General features: G+C 38.9%; 2 protein-coding genes across 9 annotated transcripts in view; one reads left to right on the forward strand and one right to left on the reverse strand.

The window, feature by feature from the left end:
- Nucleotides 1-22,814, reverse strand: part of adamts17 (ADAM metallopeptidase with thrombospondin type 1 motif, 17) — a 626,422-nt gene that overhangs the window by 79,061 nt on the left and 524,547 nt on the right. For 3 of the 8 annotated variants that reach the window (XM_042414307.1, XM_042414226.1, XM_042414606.1), the window contains exons 20-21: nucleotides 16,370-16,574; nucleotides 14,520-14,672 (exon numbers count right to left, since the gene is read on the reverse strand). In XM_042414307.1, coding sequence (XP_042270241.1) covers nucleotides 14,520-14,672; nucleotides 16,370-16,574 — 358 coding nt within the window. Of the gene's footprint in view, nucleotides 1-5,421; nucleotides 6,548-6,975; nucleotides 7,143-7,482; nucleotides 7,594-7,687; nucleotides 7,785-8,079; nucleotides 9,006-12,172; nucleotides 12,367-12,884; nucleotides 13,053-14,519; nucleotides 14,673-16,369; nucleotides 16,575-22,814 lie in introns of those variants that run through there. The other 5 variants (XR_006096576.1, XR_006096581.1, XM_042414392.1 and 2 more) reach the window with 5 other exon arrangements.
- Nucleotides 2,059-5,326, forward strand: LOC121899839. The gene is made up of 9 exons (XM_042415589.1): nucleotides 2,059-2,123; nucleotides 2,230-2,303; nucleotides 2,409-2,441; nucleotides 2,527-2,616; nucleotides 2,782-2,853; nucleotides 3,177-3,265; nucleotides 3,669-3,735; nucleotides 4,690-4,883; nucleotides 4,993-5,326. Exons 1-9 carry the CDS (start codon nucleotides 2,096-2,098, stop codon nucleotides 5,111-5,113), a joined length of 768 nt encoding a protein of 255 aa, XP_042271523.1. The 5' UTR covers nucleotides 2,059-2,095; the 3' UTR covers nucleotides 5,114-5,326.

A 22,814-nucleotide genomic window follows, 5' to 3' on the forward strand; every position in this document is an offset into this window, starting at 1 on the left:
CAGAGGTTTTTAGTTTGATGCTTGGAGTAGATCTGTCTGTATATGTTGTCACTTACCTGTGTTGTTGAGTTATATAATGTCACTGTGTTCTGAGTTGGACACTTCTTTGCAAACATTCTATCAACATTTTGCTTTAACTACTGTTATAAATGATTAAGTAATGTTTCTGACTAGTTTAATGGTGTAAAAGTATAAAGTATAACTTATTACCTGTCTGACCATATATCATTTACTTGAAAATTTGTCTTTACCAGATTTGTCAAAAAGACACTATCGCTGGTCATTCAGCAGGTGCGCTAGACTTGTCCTGAGTTGGCCTTCCTTATCTTCTTGCTATAAACACTATGCACTGCTGATTTTACAGGGCAATGGACAAAACATCCTGCACCATACTTCCATCCTTCATAATAAGAACACATGCTTCAAACACCATGCAACTTATGCAGTTAATTGCCTTCATTTCCAAACTATTTTTTTGAGTTTTATTGCTGAAAGCACATGAGGGTGTAGGTTCAATTCCACCTCTAGCAGATTTTACTCTTGGTAGATTTTTCAATGGAATTCTGAAATGTAACATGTTTCAGCAATTGTATATAATCTTTTAAAACATTAAAATTCATAATGGCCGAATGGTCCGACTGAGTTGGAACCTTTGTTCCAACTCAGTCGGACTTGAATGTCAAATGTCACTTTGAATGTCAAATGTCACTTTGACATTCAACTGCTCGGACGTCCCTTATCCTACAGACGCCATTCGAACTTTAAAATGTTCACAAAACTTTTTTCAAAGTTATCAGATTGTTTAGTGATATCTTCTATAGTTTTTCAGCAATTTAAACCAAAAGTCAGGGGTTTTGCAGACTTTGCCAGGTCTCACCAGTGTGTCATGTGATCAGGCACAGTGGAGAGCAAAGATAATTTTAGACCAGAAAAGATTTTTTAAACCGCTCTCACTCCCACAATTTTAACTCCTCAAGTGCATATCTTGCCTCGGTATGTTGCCACAAGCCTCCTCTCTCTCAAAGCACGACGTGATTTAGCCAAGTGGAACGTGTTCCTGGATCAGCAACCACATTGCGGTCCTGGATCAACATTGTGATCAACCAATCACAGCCCTCTGACATCATCAGTGTGCTGCTCCTGTTATTCTCTCAAAATTTCTTTTTGGCCCCAGAGACAGCCAGAAACAGTTGTGCTTCTTTTCTTCAGAGGTAAGCTAAGTTTTCCTAATTGAATTTATTAATTTATTAATAGTCAGAAAACTCAACAAAATCCTTAACTGCATGCCTTTAATATTTAATATTTATCTTTACATTCTAGTACCTACCTAGACCTGTAGCTGTGTGAGCTACTACGGGGTTAGCTAGAATATTGTTCTAGCTAAGGGTAAAGATAATAAAAGAGCCGTAATTTTGCTGTAGTCAGAATAATTCATCAATAAAATGAACAGGAACATTGTAGTTTTTCTGTGAACTTGCTCTGTTGGTGGCTAGTTGAACCATACTTATTCATAAGAGTAACTCATTTTTGCTCTTTTCATAGAGGCCATGCTGACAATAACAAAAATATAAACAATAAAAAATACATCAGACTTATCCTTTAATACTGACTTGTTTGCCATTGTGAGTCACACAAAGATCTGTGATGAACACATTTTCCCTCCTTTTTTTCATACAAAGAGAATGAGTGTGTGTGTGTGTGCGTGTGTGTGTGTGTGTGTGAGACAGGGAGAGAGAGAGAGAGAGAGAGAGAGAGAGAGAGAGAGAGAGAGACTAATTTTCAACAAAATCCTTAACTGCATGTCTTTAATATTTATCTTTACATTCTAGTACCTACCTAGAGCGGTAGCTATATGAGCTACTACAGGGTTAGCTAGAATATTGTTCACTAACAATAAAGGGTAAAGATAATAAAAGAGATGCACACATTTTCCCTCATTTTTTCACACAAAGAGAGTGAGTGTGTGTGTGTGTGAGAGAGAGAGAGAGAGAGAGATAGTGCACTAATAACCTTTTAAAAAGAGAGAGAGAGAGAGACTAATTTTCCCAATTAACCACTGCTTTTTTGTTTTGTGTGTCTGTGTGCTTTTTCCAGTATGGAAAACTTAAGATTCAACATGACCGGTAAGAATGTGAATTCCATGTTTGTCAGATCTTCACAGATCTTCATACTGTATTGTAAAACTAAAGGATTTTGTGTTCACAGATTCTCCTTGGGGTTCCCTTGTAGGAACCCTTGACTCCTACAATATCGCAGTCTCAGATTTAAAGGCGCTCTTTGAGCCACAGGCCATAACAGATGTGGTAAGTTTGTGTATAGATATATTTTCAGCATATTCATCAACATTACATTTCAGAATGAACTGAAAGTCCCCCAATTCCAAGTAATTTTACTGATCTTTTTAAAAGGTTATTGATGCACTGATGGGTTTGTACTGTAAGGTATGAAGTTACCTTAATTGTCATGGTCAAAATTGTTTGTTGTGTTTTTATGGTATTGAAAATCTTTCTCTCTGTCTCCTCTAAGGACTACCCCAATGTCTTTCGGATATGTAGTCAGTTCCTGACAAAAATTTTGTCTGGGTCAAAGAGGGCAAAAAGCGACTATTTTTGTAAGGTGCGGTGTGTTCCTAAAATATCAACATACCTCAAAGGAATTTAACAGAACAAATGTGAAATATTACAGTGTTTCCTAAGATAATTTTAACAGCTGTGTCCACCCAATGTGCCTTAAACTAATATTTTCTCTTTTTTGGTCCCATGAACTTTCTCATCATTGAAGAGGGACATATTCAGAAAGTTCAATAAAGTGATTGGTGCTGTCCTTGAAAATCAAAATCATTGGACCCTTTTTGTGAGTAGTCTTCCCTATGCAAAGTTGTGAGAACCTTAGTCTGTATTATCCACCACAGCACTTAATGTAATTCTTGTTGTTAATAGTCAGCCATATACATACCTAAATCTGGCCTCTGCACTTGAACAAATGTATAGCACTTATTTTTATATTTACCTACTATGCCTATTTTAATAAGAAAAAGATAATTCGTCCAAAAAGTCATTCTTAAACATTAAATTTGTCATTAAGTGCCCCAAAAAGCATTAACTTTAATTATCTGATAGCTCTAGACAGCTTGCATTATAATTAATTACGCACTACTAACTGTTCTTTTCTTGTAGTTCTGTGACATATCAAAAAGGCAGCTAACATACATGGACTCCCTGGGAGAGTCTGAAGAAAGGAAGAGGGATGTCATGAAGAACTGGCGGTAATGAATTCAGTTAATAAAATTGAAGAAGGGGTTAGAAATGTTCACGAAATTTGTTCAGGGTGGATCAATGTAGATGGTGCTTTTAAGGTTTTGCCAAACTGCTCAACCGTTCATTGCAATCCTTTATATATGTTAAAAAGCCTGTTGACAAGTTAGTGAGAGCTTTTTAAATATAAAAGAAAGAGGAGTTTGACATGTTAAAGGAGCCGTGACTAAAGCAAAAGTACAGTTTCAGTGAGTTCTAGAAGTTCTAACATTTATTGGTCTTTGAACAGGACAGTATCATTAGTAAGTTGTCATTAATTAGTAATAGTAATTAGTAATATCAATTTTTTTCTATATTACAGAAAAAAAATGAATGCAGTAAATTTAACTTATCAATACAATTATTTATTTTCAGAAATGTGGTGGCCACTGCCATCAAAGTTGCTGGCAAACAACTTGTGGCATATGTGTACTCTGGGAAAGTAAGGAATTACTTTTTTTTCCCTACCTTTCTCTGTCAACCCAAATGATGTGTTAGCATTCAACGTAAAGCAAAGCAAAGTTGGTCCTGCTTTGAAGTTCAACCCTATTCACTAAAAAATCAATAAGATTGTTAAGCAGTAATCTAAATAAGTCATATTACTCATAATAGTAACTTATATTGATCTCAAACAAAATTATATTAATTTCAAGTGTTATTAATTTGCTGAAATGCTTGAAATAGCAGGGGAAGAGGAAAATAGCCTTTTGCGACTAATGACAAATGATGAAGAAACCAAAGTGACAAGAGAAAGCACAGCAAAGAATGAGGAGCAAGAAGACAGAGGACAGAATGAGGCAAAAGCTGTGAAAGAGCAGCCAAATAACAAGGTGCAAGAGACAAGATCAGAAACAGGGCGAGCGGGACAAAAAACAGACAGAAGAGAATCAGAAAAAAAATGGCACAGGTGAAAATATACAAGAGAAGGAAGAAATCAAGGAGGGTGCAGATGCAGACTGTGATTGTGAACTGACTGAGACTAGAGAGGACAGTAATGGCTTCAGGGTGTTTGGGTGCCTAGCTCCTACTGGACCGAAACGAAAAACCTATGCAGTCACAGAGGAAGAAATAAAACGCAGAATTGAAGGAGAGAACATGTCACCTAATGTTTTCAGAGACCTGCTTGGAGTAAGTAGAGTGTGTAGACATTACATACATCTGAATATACATACACACACACACACACACATATACACAGAGGGGTGACAAATTAAAGGAAAAACTGGTACAGGCCTGATTGCTTGACCCCCACAGTGTCATCCCTTTGTGTATATATTCAGATATATTCAGATTGTTGAATAGAGATTTTTCAATTTTTTGTTGGGTCTGAATTTTACTACTGCCATAATATAGCTGACTTAATGATTTGTATATAAAATATATCACTCTTTTCAAGGGACGCAAAAGAAATCTACCAGAAACTTTGCGCAATCTTACCAAAAAGGCCAACACAAAGGTGAGCATTTTCAGTGCGCTTACGGAGGGGGAGGCTTCAGACTTGGCCAGCGGTCTAAGTCAAAGCCTGTGTCGCACCATTGAACCACAGTTGGTGCGAAAACACATCACTGATGAAGACACAGAGGTTACAAGGCAAGTTTTTTTAATGTTAGTGTTACCTTTTTGCTATAAGATCTGAAGTCACTCAGGCTCTGAAACTCTAACTACAACCACCCCTCTTGCCACCTACTTTTAATTTCAGGAAAACGCTGGGCATCATCAGGGAGGAGTTGAAGTCGAACCTGCATCCCACATCTGACTTCAGCTTACTGACCCACACCTTTGGCCCCCGAGCTGTTGATGGGGTTCTAGGTTTTCTTTGAGAGTTTGAAAAAAAATTTAAAAAATACAAAATACAAAAAATGATTCATTCCCTCTTACTCATCTATCAATACAGATAGTTTCTGCAGTTTGCTGGTTATGTGTGAATTAATGTTTTCTGCATGATCAACTTCTGTTCTTCTTCTGTTCAGATCTTCAGTTTAAATCATTAAGATGATCTCAAAAATTTTAAATGTTTATATAGTAGAAACTATTGATAAAATGACAAAAAATCTGTTTATTCATCTCTCAATAAATTTATTTTAATGGAATTGTAAAGTGTGAGTTGATTGAATTATTATTCATTTTTTATTTCTAACAGTATTACAACAGTTCAAAGACTTAAATCTTTAATCTACAAATCATATTTCACAGTTATTAAACAGTTATCCCTATATCCAGCCTTTTTTTTATCCTGCTTTTCAAAAATAAGAGAGCTGAACCTATCCACACAGCAAGGTATCTGAGATCATTCCCCTCCAGACTGGCTTGGTGAAGTGCATTAGTCCTTAGAAACATGTAACTTGGCTCGGTATTTTCTTCTGTTTTTTTGCTTTTTCACTTTTGGCCATAACTCTTCCTCTGACTTTACTTGTGTTATGCCACCTTTCTTGACAACTGACAGTTTTCCTCTCTTTTGGCTGTGTTTTGCTCTGTGTGGAAAGAGGGGCTGGATTTTTCTTGATGTGTCATCATAGTCATGCCTTCTCGACAAAAGAAGGCTATTCTCTTTTTGGCATATGTTAACATGCAGAACATCAATTTGCCTTTTGATGTTCTCTGGAACTCTCTCCCATGTCTTGACAATCTTGAGAATATCCTGAAGTTTCTGTATGTCTGTGCTTTTGTCTTGTGGCTCAGAAGATGTACCATGGCTATCAACCTCATTCTCAATAGTGTCTTTCTTATCATTTACAGTCATGCTAAAAACCTGTCCAGCTACAATGAGGCAAGGACACATACTGTGATATGAGAATGTACAACAGGTGCAGGAATGTGTTGTTACAGATGCATGATACATTCCTCTCCCACAAAGGCTCTGTACATCTATTTCATTTGCCACCTCAGAGCACACTGAAAATTGCCTTGTTTCTTTTAAAGTTCTTGCATGGGCTTCCAGTTGAATAGCAAGATCTGGGAACTTATGATTGTCCTCATCCTTGAGTAATTCCAGCAAAGCCAAATGTTTGCATACATGACCCCGCACACCCACAGGGCAACTGCAGAAGCACTCTGCAGGGCATGTTCTGTAGGAGAACCCTGGGTTCTGCTCTGATGGCACATTGTAAATGTATGCTTTAGATGATGTTAATGTTATGTTGTTGATCCAACCCTTTGCCAAAAGTCCAGCTGCTTTGTTAAGTGTTTCTTCGGATTTTCTTTTGACCCTGTTAGCCGTCCTTCCAGCTAACTGATATTTCAGTCGATGAAAGAACCTAAAAAACAGGAGATCAGTGTTAAAGATTATAAAAATATGTATCTCTCTCTCTCTTTATACACACACACACACACACACACACACACACACACACACACACACACACACACATATATATATATATATATATATATATATATATACACACACACACACATGTATCTGATGAAATGATGTTTTGAGGTTTTGTGTCTTTTTGTTAAATACATTGATACAGCATTATTGACACAAGTCTAATAGGAGATAAGGCATTTAAACTTCTTAAAACATACAGTAAAAATAAACCATCTGAAGCTTCAGGAAAATAGTGCTATAATAAATAAGTTTACATTTTTAAATAAAATGCCTTATTTCTTATTTCTATTCTATTTGTTGGGAATGTTATATAGGCTGGAATTATGCTTTTTTTTAACATAAAGAAATGACCTTTCTAGCAAGTTGTTGGTCTCTGAATCCCCATGGTCATAGCATTGTCCAAAATCAGCCCATGTATGACTGATTGGTTCCTAGTACTTCTTGAAGTAATTGCACACCTCTGGGTAGTCAGAAAAATCCTCAAGAAAGGTCTGAGCAACTTCCTCAAAATCAGTCTTCTGCATATAAAAAAATGTAATTGTCAGTCTGCAGTGTACCAAATTTCAAAAATTCTAACAATATCAGAAACATTTTCAGTAAAATAAAACATATCATGAGCGCAGTCTCCTGTATTCTCTCTTTACTATAGGTGCCATGACAAGAATAACACACACATTCTCCCCAAATAACTCACTCACTGAAAAAAAGCCATGCACACATGCACATTTCTAAAAATGCTATTGAATTATTAAATAATTGTTTACATTGTTTATTTTTCATTAAAAGGAATTTATAGGAATCTTCTGCAAAAATGTTCTCATCAAATAAAAACAAACAAACAAACAAAGAAAAACATACTATAGCACAAGCTTTCATTTTCTTGAAGAAATCCAGAATTTGTGCTCTAGTGCTTGAATTTGTTGGCCCACTAACTCCAGAATCAGTCTTCATCAACCAGCGGACAATGGCCTGTGAACCAGAGCATGTATGGAGTTTTAAAGAGTACAACAGACATTTATCATTAAAATTGCTGATAATTCATATTTATATCCCCTGTACTTACTTGAAGCACGTGGTACCAGCAAATAAGGATATCTGGGTCAGGGAACACTTCTTTCAGAGCATTGATTTCGCTCATGTCCTTGTCAACCATGAAGCATCTTTGAGAGAAAAATAAGATTAGTATACTTCAAGTTAATCTTTTCCCCAATCTGTAAACAAAACTGACAGTTAAGAGAAACACCCATTAATGCTATACCCACTTATTCATATTTAGGGTCACAGGTGGCAGAAGCATACTCCATTTATCATTTGTCACAGGGCTAACTTAACTGTATAACCACACCCACAATTTAGAGTAATCAATTCACCCGACCTGCATTTCTTTTGGACTGTGGGAGGAAACCCACACAAACACAGAGAGAACATGCAAACTCCAAATACTTAATAAAATACCTTGGTGGATGAGGAAAACATGGCTGTAGCTTTTGCACTGCAAGTGTAAGGGTTTCTTTGGTCCCACTGCTTGTTACTATGTATGCCACAGGAACTCCATGGCCATGGTCATCTCTCACAAGCAATGTGAAGAGTGGAAAGGAATACTGATTCACACAGTATGTAGCATAAAAAAACAATGTTCCTCCCATGTTCCTGTAGGTTTTTTCTCATGCATTCAGTCTGGAGAACAATTACAAGGTCACGGTCTTTGGTCAGGGGCTGGTAAAACACAACATCCTCCTTGAAAGTACCAGCTAGTAGTTTTTCTGTACTTTTACAGTCATCCTTATCGAGATGTTTCATCCGTAGCATACTTGTCCTAATGTTGTGTATGTCTTCGGGGGTGACAAAGTATTCCCTGTTATGACAGTTGGTATGTCCTTGAGCTCGTGACCACTCAGTAGCCTGAATAAGGATGATGTCTGGTTTTACTCCCAGGGTTATCCAGTTCTGAATTTGTTTCACTAGCTCAGGATTAATTCGCTGGAAATGGCCATCTTCTTCAGAAAGTGGATTATGTCCATTGTGTTGGTCAAATGTTCTTTGAACAATAACTTTATGTCCTTTCCAATCATTTCTGACATTAAAAGATATGTATGCATTACACCCTATAGCTCTGTGACTTCTTTTAAAAACATTACCAGATCTTGTGCAGTGGAACAAATAATATCCTCTTTTTTTGTCTGTCGAACTGGAAGAATTTGTTGCCCTGAATGATCCAATTTTTACATCGTCATTAATTATTGCCATGATATATTTTTCTTCATCGTCGCTGGTTTTAAGAATATGGACTTTAATTTTTGTATTTTTCTGCCTTGCTTTTCTTTTCTCCTCATCGGTAACTGTCTGTTTGATAAACTCCTCCATTTTGGGTAACAAAAAATCTGAAAGAGAACAGACATTAACTTTAGAAAATAACATTAGAAACATTAGAAAATCTATCCAGGTAAAACATGACAGTGATGAGCTTTTTAAGTGTATCCAGGATCAACATGGCAATGATGGTCCTGGATCAACACTAACACTGCAATCTTGGAAAAAAAAAAGTTTTGAATGGGCAAAAAAAGGAGGGAAAATGTGTGCATCTCTTTTATTATCTTTACCCTTTATTGTTAGTGAACAATATTCTAGCTAACCCTGTAGTAGCTCATACAGCTACCGCTCTAGGTAGGTACTAGAATGTAAAGATAAATATTAAAGACATGCAGTTAAGGATTTTGTTGAAAATTAGTCTCTCTCTCTCTCTCTCTCTCTCTCTCTCTCTCTCTCTCTCTCTCCCTGTCTCACACACACACGCACGCACACACACACACACACTCATTCTCTTTGTATGAAAAAAAGGAGGGAAAATGTGTTCATCACAGATCTTTGTGTGACTCACAATGGCAAACAAGTCAGTATTAAAGGATAAGTCTGATGTATTTTTTATTGTTTATATTTTTGTTATTGTCAGCATGGCCTCTATGAAAAGAGCAAAAATGAGTTACTCTTATGAATAAGTATGGTTCAACTAGCCACCAACAGAGCTAGTTCACAGAAAAACTACAATGTTCCTGTTCATTTTATTGATGAATTATTCTGTCCACAGCAAATTACAGCTCTTTTATTATCTTTACCCTTTATTGTTAGTGAACAATATTCTAGCTAACCCTAACACAGCTACAGGTCTAGGTAGGTACTAGAATGTAAAGATAAATATTAAATATTAAAGATATGCAGTTAAGGATTTTGTTGAGTTTTCTGACTATTAATAAATTAATAAATTCAATTAGGAAAACTTAGCTTACCTCTGAAGAAAAGAAGCACAACTGTTTCTGGCTGTCTCTGGGGCCAAAAAGAAATTTTGAGAGAATGACAGGAGCAGCACACTGATGATGTCAGAGGGCTGTGATTGGTTGATCACAATGTTGATCCAGGACCGCAATGTGGATGTTGATCCAGGAGCACCTTCTACTTGGCTAAATCACGTCGTGCCTCTCTCAAAATGTAAATACATTTCACATAGGACTTATAAATTTTGAGATCTAAACCTTAATTGATAGAGAGTCCCTGTCATGTTCTCATTGACTGCAAGACAGTCTGCAGGATGTGTGTCTCCTCTCACTCCAGTTTCTTAAGCTTACACATTTTCTCTTCCTTCAAACACTTTTTACACGTCATTCATTCTCTTGGTAGATTTTTCAATAGTGTTCAGCTTCCAGTTATGCAGTCTATATCCGCTTTCAGCAATCACACGCAATTTCTACAGAAATTGCATTTTCTAGTTATCATTATTAGGGCCCAAGCACTGACCAGCGTGAAGCCCTCTTGTATCCAAAGGAATCATTATTAGGGCCCGAGCGCTGACCAGTGCGAAGCCCTCTTCTATCCAAAGGAATTATTATTATTATTATTATTATTATTAGGGCCCGAGCGCTGACCAGCAGGATACATCCACATTCATACACACATAAATAACACATATACAAAAGTAACAGTCATTGGGGTATTTCGTTTAGCAATGCTACGGCAGAGGGGACAAAACTCCTGCCATAGCATGCACATTTCCAGGCCAGGAATCATCTGCGACCAGATGGAAGCAGGGTGAAGAATGGGTAGAGGGGGTGCATGGGGTCATGTACAATGTTGTGTGCTTTGTGTGCAATAGCTTTGCTGTTGAGGTCTGATAGGCTGGGGATGGGGAGGCTGATAATTTTGGAGGCATTTTATGTGATGCGCATGAGTTTGTTCCTATTGGAGGCAGTTAACATGGCAAAGAAATAGGGGGAGCAGTTGAGGAGAATGAGTTGAATTATACTTTTATAGAGCAGTAGCAGAAGGTAGAGGGCAACAGAGAGTGCTTTGAGTTTGCAGATGGCAGAGAATCTTTGTTTGCAGCATTTGTAGATGTCAGTGATGTGTTGTTCAAAGCTTAGTTTATTGTCCAAAATGAGTCTGAGATATTTGAAGCTCTCTACCATCTCAACAGTCTCATTATTGATGCAGGTGGGGTTGTGGGTGGAGCTGTGGGCCATGCTGTATATGTTGGAAGTGTTTAAGAACGGTTCTTTTGTTTTCATTACATTCAGCTTCAGATAATTGTTCTTGCCCCATTGTGTGAAATGGGAGATGGAGTCTTGGTAGCCCAAAACAGAGTTATTGTCACTGAGGAGTGCAAGTATGGGAGTGTCATCAGAGTACTTGAAGTATGTGGTGATGGGTGAGACACTGATACAGTCACTGGTGTAAAGGGTATACAGGAAGGGGCTCAGGACAAAGCCTTGCGGGGCTCCGGTGTTGGTGATGGAGGTTGAGGATGTCACAGTGCCCACTATAACTGTTTGGTCCATCTGTCACTGAGAAAGCTGTGTACCCAGTGGATGAGAAGTGGGGGGACACTGAGATGGTGGTGGTGTTAAAAGCAGAACTGAAGTCAATGAAGAGAAGTTTGGCAAAGTTACTGGGTGATTCCAGGTGTTGTAGGAGGAAGTGATGGTGGCATACCACAGCATGCTCAGTCCCTCTTTTGGCCTTATAGGCAAACTGTTGGGAGTCCAGTTGTGGTCCGACAACTGGGATGATGATGTTAAGCACCAGTTTTTTCAGGCACTTCATAATTACTGAGGTGAGTGCAACTGGCCGGAAGTGGTGTAGCTCGGTAGCCTGGTTTGCACCGGCTCAGCTGCTGGCACACGTCCTCCACTATGAAGAGAGCAGGGTGTGCTGGCTACAGGATGGATAGGGTTCCCAAGAGTGCCTCACATTCCTTAGAGCAGTGGATGGTGTCAAACTGTATATAGAAGGTGTTCAGTTCTTCAAATGAAGCAGGGTCAGTTATTACAGATAACTTGGCTTTTGGGTCATATCCACCGAGTGTTTTTACTTTCTGAAAGACCTGTTCAGTGTCCATAGTGCTGAATTCCTGTTCAAGTTTTTCTCTGTATTTTAGTTTGGCCTTGATGATGTCACTGAATGAGTGAAACCCAGTCCTGCTGCTGAAAGGCTTTCTGTTTTTCCCTTAAACTGTGATTAATAGTGTGGGTGATCCAGGGTTTGGAGTTTGGATAATTTCTGAAGGTCTTAACTGGTATGGTTGTGGAAATGCAGAACTTAATATACTCCATGGCAACAGAGAGCCTCTAAACCAAGTTTCCGTCAAATATGTCCCAGTCTGTGCAGGCGAATGAGCCCTGTAGCTGTGTAATGGTGTCCTCTGACCACTGGCTGATGCTGTAGGTCTGCGGCTTGTGACGCTTCAGTAGCTGTCTGTAATGCAGAAGTAGAAAGATAACATTCTCGTCTGCAAAGTGGAACGGTGGGTGAGCACAGGAGATGTAAGTATCAGTAACAATGCCATAACATAAGTCCAGAATTTTTCCCTTTCTTGTCAGGATGTCCACATATTGTTGAAATGAAGGCAGAACATTGTCAAGCCTACAGCTGTTAAAGTCACCAACAATAAACACTGGGGCCTTGGGATATTTACCCTGCATGTCATTAGCGCTGTTAGCTACTAGCTCGGCTGCAGCCTTGATGTTAGCACTAGGTGGAATATAAACACAGCTGATGACAACAGTGGGGAATTCCCTCAGGAGATGAAAGGCACAAAGGGATAGTGTCAGCATCTCTAGGTTTGGAGTGCAGACCTTGCTGTGGATATTGATGTTGTCACACCACCTGTTGGAGACATACATGCAAACCCCTCCACCCCTCTCCTTGCCCAACTCCTTGCCCAACTCCCTTGTACAATCTGTTCTGAAGATGGTGAAGTTGTTGAGATGTACCTCGGCATCTGGGAGAGCCTTGTCAAGCGAAGTTTTGGTCAAGGCAATAATGCAGGCCTCCTTAAAGGTCTTCTCCACCAGACATTTGGCATGGAGTTTGTCCACTTTGTTCCGGAGAGACTGTACATTTGCCAAGATGATGGGGGGAAGAGGGGGTTTGATGGATTTCTGGTGGGAGGACAATGGATGGTTTGATACTGCAGAGCATGGAAGACTGTTGTTGTAGCAGATCTTCCCGGGTGTAGGTGAGTCCATTGTTGCCACAAAACTATGAAAAAATGCATTCTAAAGTCCAGCTGAAGTTATTATGAGGCTTTAGCACTCTGAGTTACACATAAGAACAGCCTTTTCAGTACCAAACTCCCACTGTGTGTTTCCACAGACTGTTTTCTTGTTGGTCTGGTAGGTCTGGTAGTCATTGGTATTTTTTTTGCCAGGACCATCAATATACCTGCACATGACTATCAGCACAATTATCCCCCTTGCATTTGTCTAACTCAGACTGCTGAAGACTCATATGAGCTTCAGTCACACTTTAGACTGCATTTTTACACAGACCAAAGACTGCAGATTTTGTACTTTGTGTCTGACATTGTAGTTTCTATAAGAGGGAATCACTTCATGGCCAGCACAGCATGTAGAGGAGGAATAATAACAGTGACCAATAACTCTTTCAATGTATACATGTGTACAAAAGGCTACCAGTTTTACCTCTTCATAAGGTGACGTAAGACACACACAGACTCTTTCCCTCTCTCACCTTCCTGACACACAGCCCTGCCCGACTCTGAAGTAGTACCATACTTGCTAATGGTTTTGCTAAGCTTAATTGATTGATGGTTAAATTACTTTGTAGACGGAGCTTATCAGTGTTGTTCATGCTAATATAGATTTTTTAAGAGTCACACTGTTAACTGTATATTACTGTCCACCAGAAAGGTATATAGACACACACACACACACACTTACATATCTGTATATATATATGTATTGTGTGCTAATGATAGTAATTCTGTATTGCTTTATTGGTGTATAGGTGAAACTTATTATTCTCCCCATTATGAACATCTGTTAATATATTAGGCCTATGTGCTAAATAGAGTTACCTAACCCAATACACAGTGTAACTTGTAAAACAGAAATAACTCAGATTTGTTGTATTTGGATTTATATTAAATTTAAGACCATTTATTTTCTTATGTTTATTTCAGACCACACATACACCGCTGCAATACCTGCATGTTCAACTTAATGGAAATAAACAAACCCTCCTACCATAAAGGATTCTCTGATCGGAAATATTTCCATTGTGTACCAACCCATACCAGTTAAACATTTAAAGGCTGATGCTGATATCTCTGCCACAGGCAGCTTGAATGTAGATGTAGATGTGCACATTTTCCAATGGGATTACATACCCTTTGCAAAATGTTTGATGTTTGATTTAGTATTGTAGTACCATTTAGTAGACAGAGAAGATATCCAGACTTCTAGTGACTCATCTTCACATGTAAAATAAGTGGAGTTCCCTTTTAAGTGTTCACAGTTCCCTTTTCTTGGTTAAAAACAGTAAAACATGTGACGCAGTCCCTCCAATGAAACAAAGTTCACTACTGTCTTGTATTGTATACTTACCTTGGACCAGTCTCCAGTCTTCCATTCGTAACATTTGGAGTGGTCCTCACAGGGCTCCTCCTGAGTGGGCTGGGACAGGGGATCACATAAACCCTGCGGGTTTGTACATAACACTGTCCGTCTGCGAAAACCTTGACCACAGTCTGATGAGCACTGGAAGAAATTATGGAAAAATGAAGATGGACAGAATAGATGGAAAATATGACACAAGAAGAGTGTGGAGAGATGAGAGAGTGGAGCGCTAAATGGGTTATTTTAAATGCTCAGGCTGGTGTAAGTTTTATCTTTTTATTATTACTAACAATCCTGTTAAAAAGGTTATACAGATGATTTATCCTGCTAAAACCTATTGGAGAATATTTACTAAGCTTCTTCCAACTACATACTGAAACTCTCTGATGACACCACCATCCTTGGATGACACAGAGACAAGGATTGTACCACCTCAGACAGTTTGTGCATCGGTGTAATAATCATGACCTTATTTCACTTCTGTTTTATCAGTCAAATTTAGAGAGTTTAATCAGGTATGGTATTTAAGCATTGTCAGTCAAATTAAAATCCAAGCTCATTTGTCTTGTGCATGTTTATATATGAGAAGTCGGTGCTAAGAGAGGCACAGAAACTAATAAATGCTCCCTCTCACATTCTTCATTCTGAATACATGCATTTACCTTCTGGTTGATGTTTTCGCGTTTCAAAATGCAGCCTGAATTGTTGTAAAAACTCATTTGCCCTATCATCCATTAAGATTTTAAAAAGCAGTAGTTAAATGCTGTGTTTGTGGAACGATACATGGTCATAGAGCACTTTACAAATGGTCTACATTAGTATGTACTTTAGTTGTTGGTAGTGTGTTGAAAGTGCAATATTCTGCTACAATGTGCAATACTAGCACAATATTGTTTTACTGGTTTTATAAGCTGTAGTGGTTTTATCAATTTCATTTCATACATTTTATGTATGAATGATGCAAGGCATGTAAGTACGTTTGGGAGGTAAATGTTTTGTGATGCAGTGACGCTGAGCCCAAGAAAAATTCCTAAAGGGGACAATAAAGTCTATCCTGTATTTCTGTCTCCTATAGTCTCTTATTCTGTGCGTGTGTGTGTGTGATAAAACAGTGCCACTGCTGCAGTGGTCAGTCTGTGGTGATACATGCTCAAGGTATTTTAATTTCCATTTCCTCTTCCTATATTTTGTGCCTCTAAATAGGAACATGTGAAAATACATATTGTATGAGACCAAAAACAGAATGTTCAGAGTTGTTGCTCTTCTCTTTAACCAACACTTAACCTTGGTGCAGCCCTTTAGTAAATAAGGACAAATGCGTTTGACTGTTTAGCACCTAAAAAGGTCAGCTAATCCTTAGTAAATATCCCTCATGGTGTGTTGTGTCCAAAACACATAAAAGAGCCATCCTTTGGCAGTGGGTTACATATTTCTTTATTGCAATACACATGAGCACTGTACTTTTTACTGAAACAACTCCACACCTGCATTTTCAGTCTCTATGGTGTAGTTCAGTGTTTGGCAGATGTCTCTGAGGATGCACTGAGAAACAGAGGTCTTCACAGGTCCACTCAATTTCAGATCCAGATCTGGGACCCAGGTCCAAATTCTACTCAGTCTAATCAGTCCAATACCTGAGTGGATCTGATTGGACCCGAGTGTCAGGTGGGTGTCTGGTAGGTTTTCCACAGGTCAGTTTTGGATCAGATCCAAAGACCTCTACTGAGAAACTCTTAGAGAACACTCCTAACTTTTAAAGTCAATATTTTTTGGGAAACAAGACCTTAGAACCAGATTTGGTTTTCACATGCCATCATCACAGTGTGTGTAAGATGTACCTTGGACCACTCTGAAGCCTCCCACACAGTGAGGCAGAGGTGACCCTCGCAGACTTGCAGGACAGGAGGTTTCCCTCCTTGGCAGTACAGGTCTCTTGTGTGGATGACTGAGCCGTTCCGTAGTTGATAAACACAAACCACGTCCCTCTGCTGTAGACCTTTACCACATGTGACTGAGCAGGATCCCCACTCACTTGTCACCCACCTATGGAAAACACAAGAGTTTACAGACAGATTCTAACTTAAACTATTACATTTTATGATTTCAAAGCCTTAAGTTGTTACTTAGACAATTTGCTACTAGTAATAACTTTTACAAGGTCACAAAGTGCTTTACATATATACTATAGTTTCATACAACTATAGAGACGATCATCAGAAATGTTTTGAATTCAAGCTTAAAAGTTCATGAGGTGAAAACATGGCTGTGTCACACCCTGCCTGGACTTTGGGTGTTTTTTGGCCTTTTTATGTTCTTGTGTTCTTTGGGGTCTCCTGGTTTGCACTTCTGTTTAGTCCTTCGGTTCATATGGGTTTTCTTGTTATATTTGGGTGGTGGGTTTGGACTGCCTTTTGTTGTTTAGCCTGGTGTGTTGTAAACTTTAGTTTAGGTTCATGATGGTTCATGGCTTGTTGGTGTGGGTTGTATTATAGTGTGTTCTGGGTTTTAGTTTTGTTACTGTGTTTCCCTTGTGTGTTCATGTACTCCTCCTCACCTGCCCTGCTTCACCCTCGTTAGCCCTGCTCTGCTCTGTGTCTTCCCCACACCTGCCCTGCTTCACCCTCGTAAGCCCTGCCCTGCTTCCTGTGTTTCCCTCAGCCAATCACTCCCAGCCTGCCCTTGTGTCTCGTCACCTGTTCCTCATTCCCTGATTAGTTTAGTCTGTATTTAAGGTCTGGTTTTGAGTTGAGTCTTTGTTGGATCATTTGTGTTATCTTGTCTGCCAGTTCTGTTCAGCTCTGTTTGCCTGTACTTGACCATCCATGATTAAAGGAGATTTTTGTCAAATCTGCATTCCGGCCTCTGCATTTGGGTCCACTCCTGCTTCCCCACCTAACAGGCTGGTGATACTGGGACGGTTGTAACGCCTTGTTACAACCATCCCTGAGCCAAGTTTCATTTATATTTTAAAAACCTAGAGGCCTACATAAGAAAGATAGATAGAAAATTAAATGTAAAATGTCATAAAATTACATGCTAAGTTAATGATAATCAGTTGCATACTAATAGTCAGTGGAAACACGTGTTTGCTTACAGCATGCTAAATATCAGAAAGAGGAAGACAGACAGGGGAGTCCCACTTCATTTGCTGGAGAGGGCTTCAGATGGCACAAAACAGGGCAAATCAGTCAGGAAAGTGGCCAAATCATGCAGTCTTTGCTATGTAACCCTGTACTGAATGTTGTCCTCAAACTAATCCATTTGATTTCATGTTTAAACTTTTTTTGAGGATGTGTGTTCTACCCATTAAATAATTCAGAAGTAGAAGTCATGTAGTGTGAAAAAGGGTATTCATTATTTTAAAAAAGAAATGAAAAGTCAGAATAACATGGATGATTAATAATCTTTTTCCATTTTGAGTATTTGATTAATTATGTATATTTTTGACATGTTACAACCGTCCCTCGCATGTGTGACAACTGTCCCTGTACACTGGGCAAGTTGCAACAGTGGAGTGACTGTATTAAAATCAATTTTGCAACCTGTACACAGTTCATAAAACCACTTAAATACATTGTTTCAGTAGTTTACACATTGCAGTTTACAATATAGCACATGGACTGTTCCAGTTCTAGTGGTTTCTGATTTATTGGGAAAATTGCAAAAAGTGTTACTGTCCCTAGTTTCACCTATGGCAGTTAATAAATAGTATGGTGGTGTTTTAATAATGATCACAAGGTGGGGCTATTGATGCCATGATTCAGTATGTGCAGATTCTAATACAGAACTTGGGTACCAAGTTTAATTTTATTAAAGACAACAGAATTGCAGAAGTATCATGTTATAATGGTACTTTAGCCCCCCCTGTGGGTTGAACTCTCATCAAATGTGTGTGTCACATTGTACAAGTGCGTCACTTGTGCAATGTGACTGTATGTACAGCATTCCCAAATTAGCTAACAAAAGGGCTTCTGTGGCGGGCATGTAGATGTCTTCAGACCCGGGCTGTTTTCAGACAGTGCAGGAAGGAGATAAACATCACTTCCTTTGTCCACTATATTGCCTGCTGCTGGGACTGCTTTGCCGAAATTTCGTAGGGGGCGCTATTCAGCCAGTTTGCATCACTGATGGAATATTGTCATGTAGACGTGTTCAGGCCAGGAGTCTTATCAAACATGTAAAGTATGGTGCAGACTGGAGCATTTACAATAAAGTTATAACAACTTCCTCTGTCATGGCAAAATATCAAATCTCAACTGTGTGAGGATGAGAATTTTCTGCAGGGTGAGACATGGCTGGCTTGCTCACACCTGTGTCATCAAAACTGTGCAAATTTTGAGCCTGGTCACTTTAATTTCAATTAGTAAATTGAAAAGTCTCGATGAGTTTGTGTGTAAAACAAACTAATTTCCTAATTTTCATCAAGTCTATTTTTAGAAAAGTAAAGACTTTTAACCCACATGACCTGGTCAAAGTTTGATTGAAATGTGTACTGTCAGGTGTGTAGAGACAATAAGTAACTGCAGCTGGACACAGAAAAAATACTCATATATTTGAATGGAGAGTGTGAGCGAACCGCTAGGTGCTTGGGCCCTGATAAAGGAAAAACTGCAGTACAGAGCCACAAATTTTAGTTTTGATGGTATTTTTCTACAGCACTTTATAACTAACTGTCACCCTCACTCCATTTTTTCCCTTCCCCTCATAGGTCATCCCCACTACTGAATTATACATATAAGACCTATAATCATTTATTATCATTATCATTTATTGTAAAATAAATTCGGACACCAAACTTCATACAAAGTTTTTATATAATCTACTGTATCTATATAGGCCTTTCTGCTGTATCCTACAAAAATGAGGTCCATTCAACCCCCACACCAGTGGCGGCTGGTGACTCAAAGTTGGGGAGGACAGGGGGAAAACCAACATGGAATCTTACAACAAACCGCATCAAACTATATCATTGTCCCCCACCTGATGAAATCGGAGGGGTGGGGGGTAAATTTATATGCCTATAAAACAATTTGCTTTCAAAAACAAAAACCCCTGAGTGGTGTAAAGGCTGCTTCTTTAAAGACATTTAGCATATACATATTGTTTCTAAACAAAGAAGAGCTCATTTTAGCCATGGACTGGTTCTGAATGTGTCATGTTACCAACAAAGTGAAATTCAAATTTATAGTATTGTTCTATTGTGACAACAGATTTATGTTCTCATCAAAAACAGACAACATATCATATGATTTACATGTGTTTCCTGTGTATTTTCTTAGTATACACAAATATATAAAGTAGCACCAAGCTTATAATGTGATAGAGGTACAGATCAGTGCTGAGTACTAGAAAGACTGAACACTAAAATCATTCACAGATCTAAAAGTGTAGGTTCACATCAGAAAGTATTAATGCATGTATCAAATACATGACTTACACACTCTCATCTATGTGCACAACATACAAAATATAGTCTACAAAGCTGACATGTTAACACTAGGGGTGCAACAGATCACAAACTCACGGTTCGGATCATATCATGATTTGAGTCACGGATCTGATCATTTTTAGGATCAGCGAAAAAAAAGGGGGAGACAAATAAAACTTTGTTTTCCATTTATTCTGTAATACACTTACAGCAAGGAACAGCAAGCAACCATGGTCTTAAATGAAAACATTCAAGACAAACAACATTTAAGATGTCCAATAAAATAAGATGTCTAATAAAATAAAATTAAATCTATAAAATATTCAATGCTCAATTATTGCAATATGAGTCACGATACCTTCCTTTTAAACACGGTAGTGAACGAAACAGCCTCTGTCCACATCATCACAACTTGATGATAACTTAGAAACATGAACACACGTCTTGTCCTGCAGCTTGTTGAACGAGCCACCAAACACTCACCGCTGATGTCAGTTAGCAGCTAGATGCTAATTAGCTGTAGCACATCAAACAGCGTGTAAACATACCTACAGATGTCATTTCGGACCCATTAGATGCTGGTTTGATCGTTACTCTTCAAAATCCCTGTTAGTGACATGCTGTCTGCCCATGACTTAGCAGTTTGTTAACTTTGTCTTAAATGAGACATTAAATTTTGCAATTAATCCACAGTTCATATGCCTGCTGAACTGTGGGGGGCGATCCGTACGGATCACGGATCAACTACAATCCGTTACACCACTACTTAACACATGTTATTCTAGTTACTTTAAGCTTATTACTCAATTTAGGGCTCAGCTTAAAAACGAACTAAGGAAACTGACAGAAGCAAGCAGCCAAACCTCCTGCACACTAATCATACAACATCAACAGGTGACTTGCCAGGCTGCCTCTGTCTCTCCGAGGCTGTGAGGGAGGGAGGGTGGACCAGAGAATCTTCTCCTCAAAACTTAATATGACTGTTGTAATGCGCTAAAGAGAAATTGACGTACAAGGCCTCTTTGTTGCTGAGAGAATATCATACTGCTGAACAGCAATGTCTCCATCCTGGTACAGTTGTCATAATCATGTTTTTGGTTTAAGCTCCTCCATCAGGTCTTAAAAATGGCAGGTAAGACAAAAATATACCCAGCATCAGGTTGTGTTATTAGGTAACTACATGGTTCTTGGAAATTAAATTTTGTTTGGTAATCTTAAATTTTGAGAGAACTGGATAATACGACAGGCCATATTTTTTTCAGATAATTATACTGTTATGGGCTATATTTCCAACATATTTTGGCCTGTGCATTTATCAGGGTGGGTCTGGGTCAGGGTTGATAAATGCATAGGCCAAAACTGTTCTAGCAGCTGTATACAGCATTATGCACAGCTGCTAACATTTGCTATAACAGAAATACATCAGAAAGTATGTGTTTTAGATGTAACACATACTTTCTGATGTACTTATACCTACCAGCTGAAACCCCACATTCCCACCCATTTCCTGCTATACTCTCTAGCAAGGTGGGTGGCCTTGCCAGAGACTATAACTTTTGTAAGTTTACTTTCCCCTGGATGGGAGACACAGTTCTACTGTGTCCTCTGTGATGACATCTCACCGCCTTGGCCTCACCTCCTTCAGCACCATGAGGACTGGCTCATAACAACCAGGACACTCTGCTGCCACAGACCAGATGCTGCAGCACTGGCTTAACTGTTAATCTACACCGGACCCATCACTACTGGATAGACACGTTCTACTTCCTGCTAGCCCTAGTCATTCTTCAAAGCAGGGGAGATAAGATAACACCTGCCAGCCTTTGCCTCACCTCCTCTATGGCTCTGAGACACTGGATTGTCACATAACAAACCAAGACATCATGCTGACCCAGACCAGATCCTGCAGCACCAGTTTAACTGTGAATCAACAGCAGACCATAACGGCTGGACCACATGGAGACATGTGTTCCCCCTGCCAGTGCCAAGGTTTCTTCACAGTGGAGCATAAGGTAATGGAGGTTTTTTTGAATTAAAAATGTCATATGTGCTTTCTTATGTTTTGTTTTAATTGTGTGTTCATTTATTTTGTATTCATTCAACAGTTTTGATGACACCGTTGTTGCTACTGACTTTAATGCTACAGCTAGGAGTATTTCATTGTAATTTACATCAATGTCTTTCTTCAGGTCTTCCTCCACTGTGATCCCTCCACTTCACAGTGGAGACACTCAGGACTGCACAGAGAGAGAAACATGTAAAAGAAGCTGAACATCATGCAGCCCTCAAAAACTTCTCTGTGTGAAATGGCACTGGACAGAAGATGGTTTCCTGCACTGCAGCAGTGTTGAAGGTATTTGATTATTGTATATTATGTAACTCTTGAATATGTTTTGTGTCATAGTCTTCAGTTTATTAACTTTCTGTTGTCTTTTGTCAGGACAAGCTCCATCCTCCTACCTTCACATCACCATCTGTGCATCCATTACAGAGGAGTCTAACTACTGTTGATCCTTTGTCAAGTGATCAGGTGTACTGCTGCAGGGACCCATGCACAATGCTGCACATCAGCCCTCACTTAGTTTCTGAGTGACAATTCCTCCAATTGTGCAACATCCAGCTCCCCCCTAAACAACAAGGTAACACTTTTATTATTTTACTTCCTTCATACAAGATCCCTCGTCAACCAAACCACCTGGTGCATGCTGTTTCCATTTGCAACTCCAGAACACATCGACCAGATAATTGGAAATGTCAAAGGTCATGTTGACACTGTGCTCCGCTGGTTTGTGCCGACAATGGACAGATTCAACAAACAGCAACATGACAGAACACACTACTGGGCAGTTGACAAA

Source organism: Thunnus maccoyii, chromosome 1 (assembly GCF_910596095.1).
Source record: "Thunnus maccoyii chromosome 1, fThuMac1.1, whole genome shotgun sequence".
NCBI lineage: Eukaryota > Metazoa > Chordata > Actinopteri > Scombriformes > Scombridae > Thunnus > Thunnus maccoyii.

What these genes read in the sequence shown, in the direction of transcription:
- LOC121899839 (XM_042415589.1), top strand. Translation starts at nt 2,096, where the DNA reads ATGGAAAACTTAAGATTCAACATGACCG. An exon ending in TGATGGGTTTGTACTGTAAG is followed by an intron (nt 2,442 to 2,526) that starts GTATGAAGTTAC and finishes GTCTCCTCTAAG; the next exon opens with GACTACCCCAATGTCTTTCG. An exon ending in CATATGTGTACTCTGGGAAA is followed by an intron (nt 3,736 to 4,689) that starts GTAAGGAATTAC and finishes ACTCTTTTCAAG; the next exon opens with GGACGCAAAAGAAATCTACC.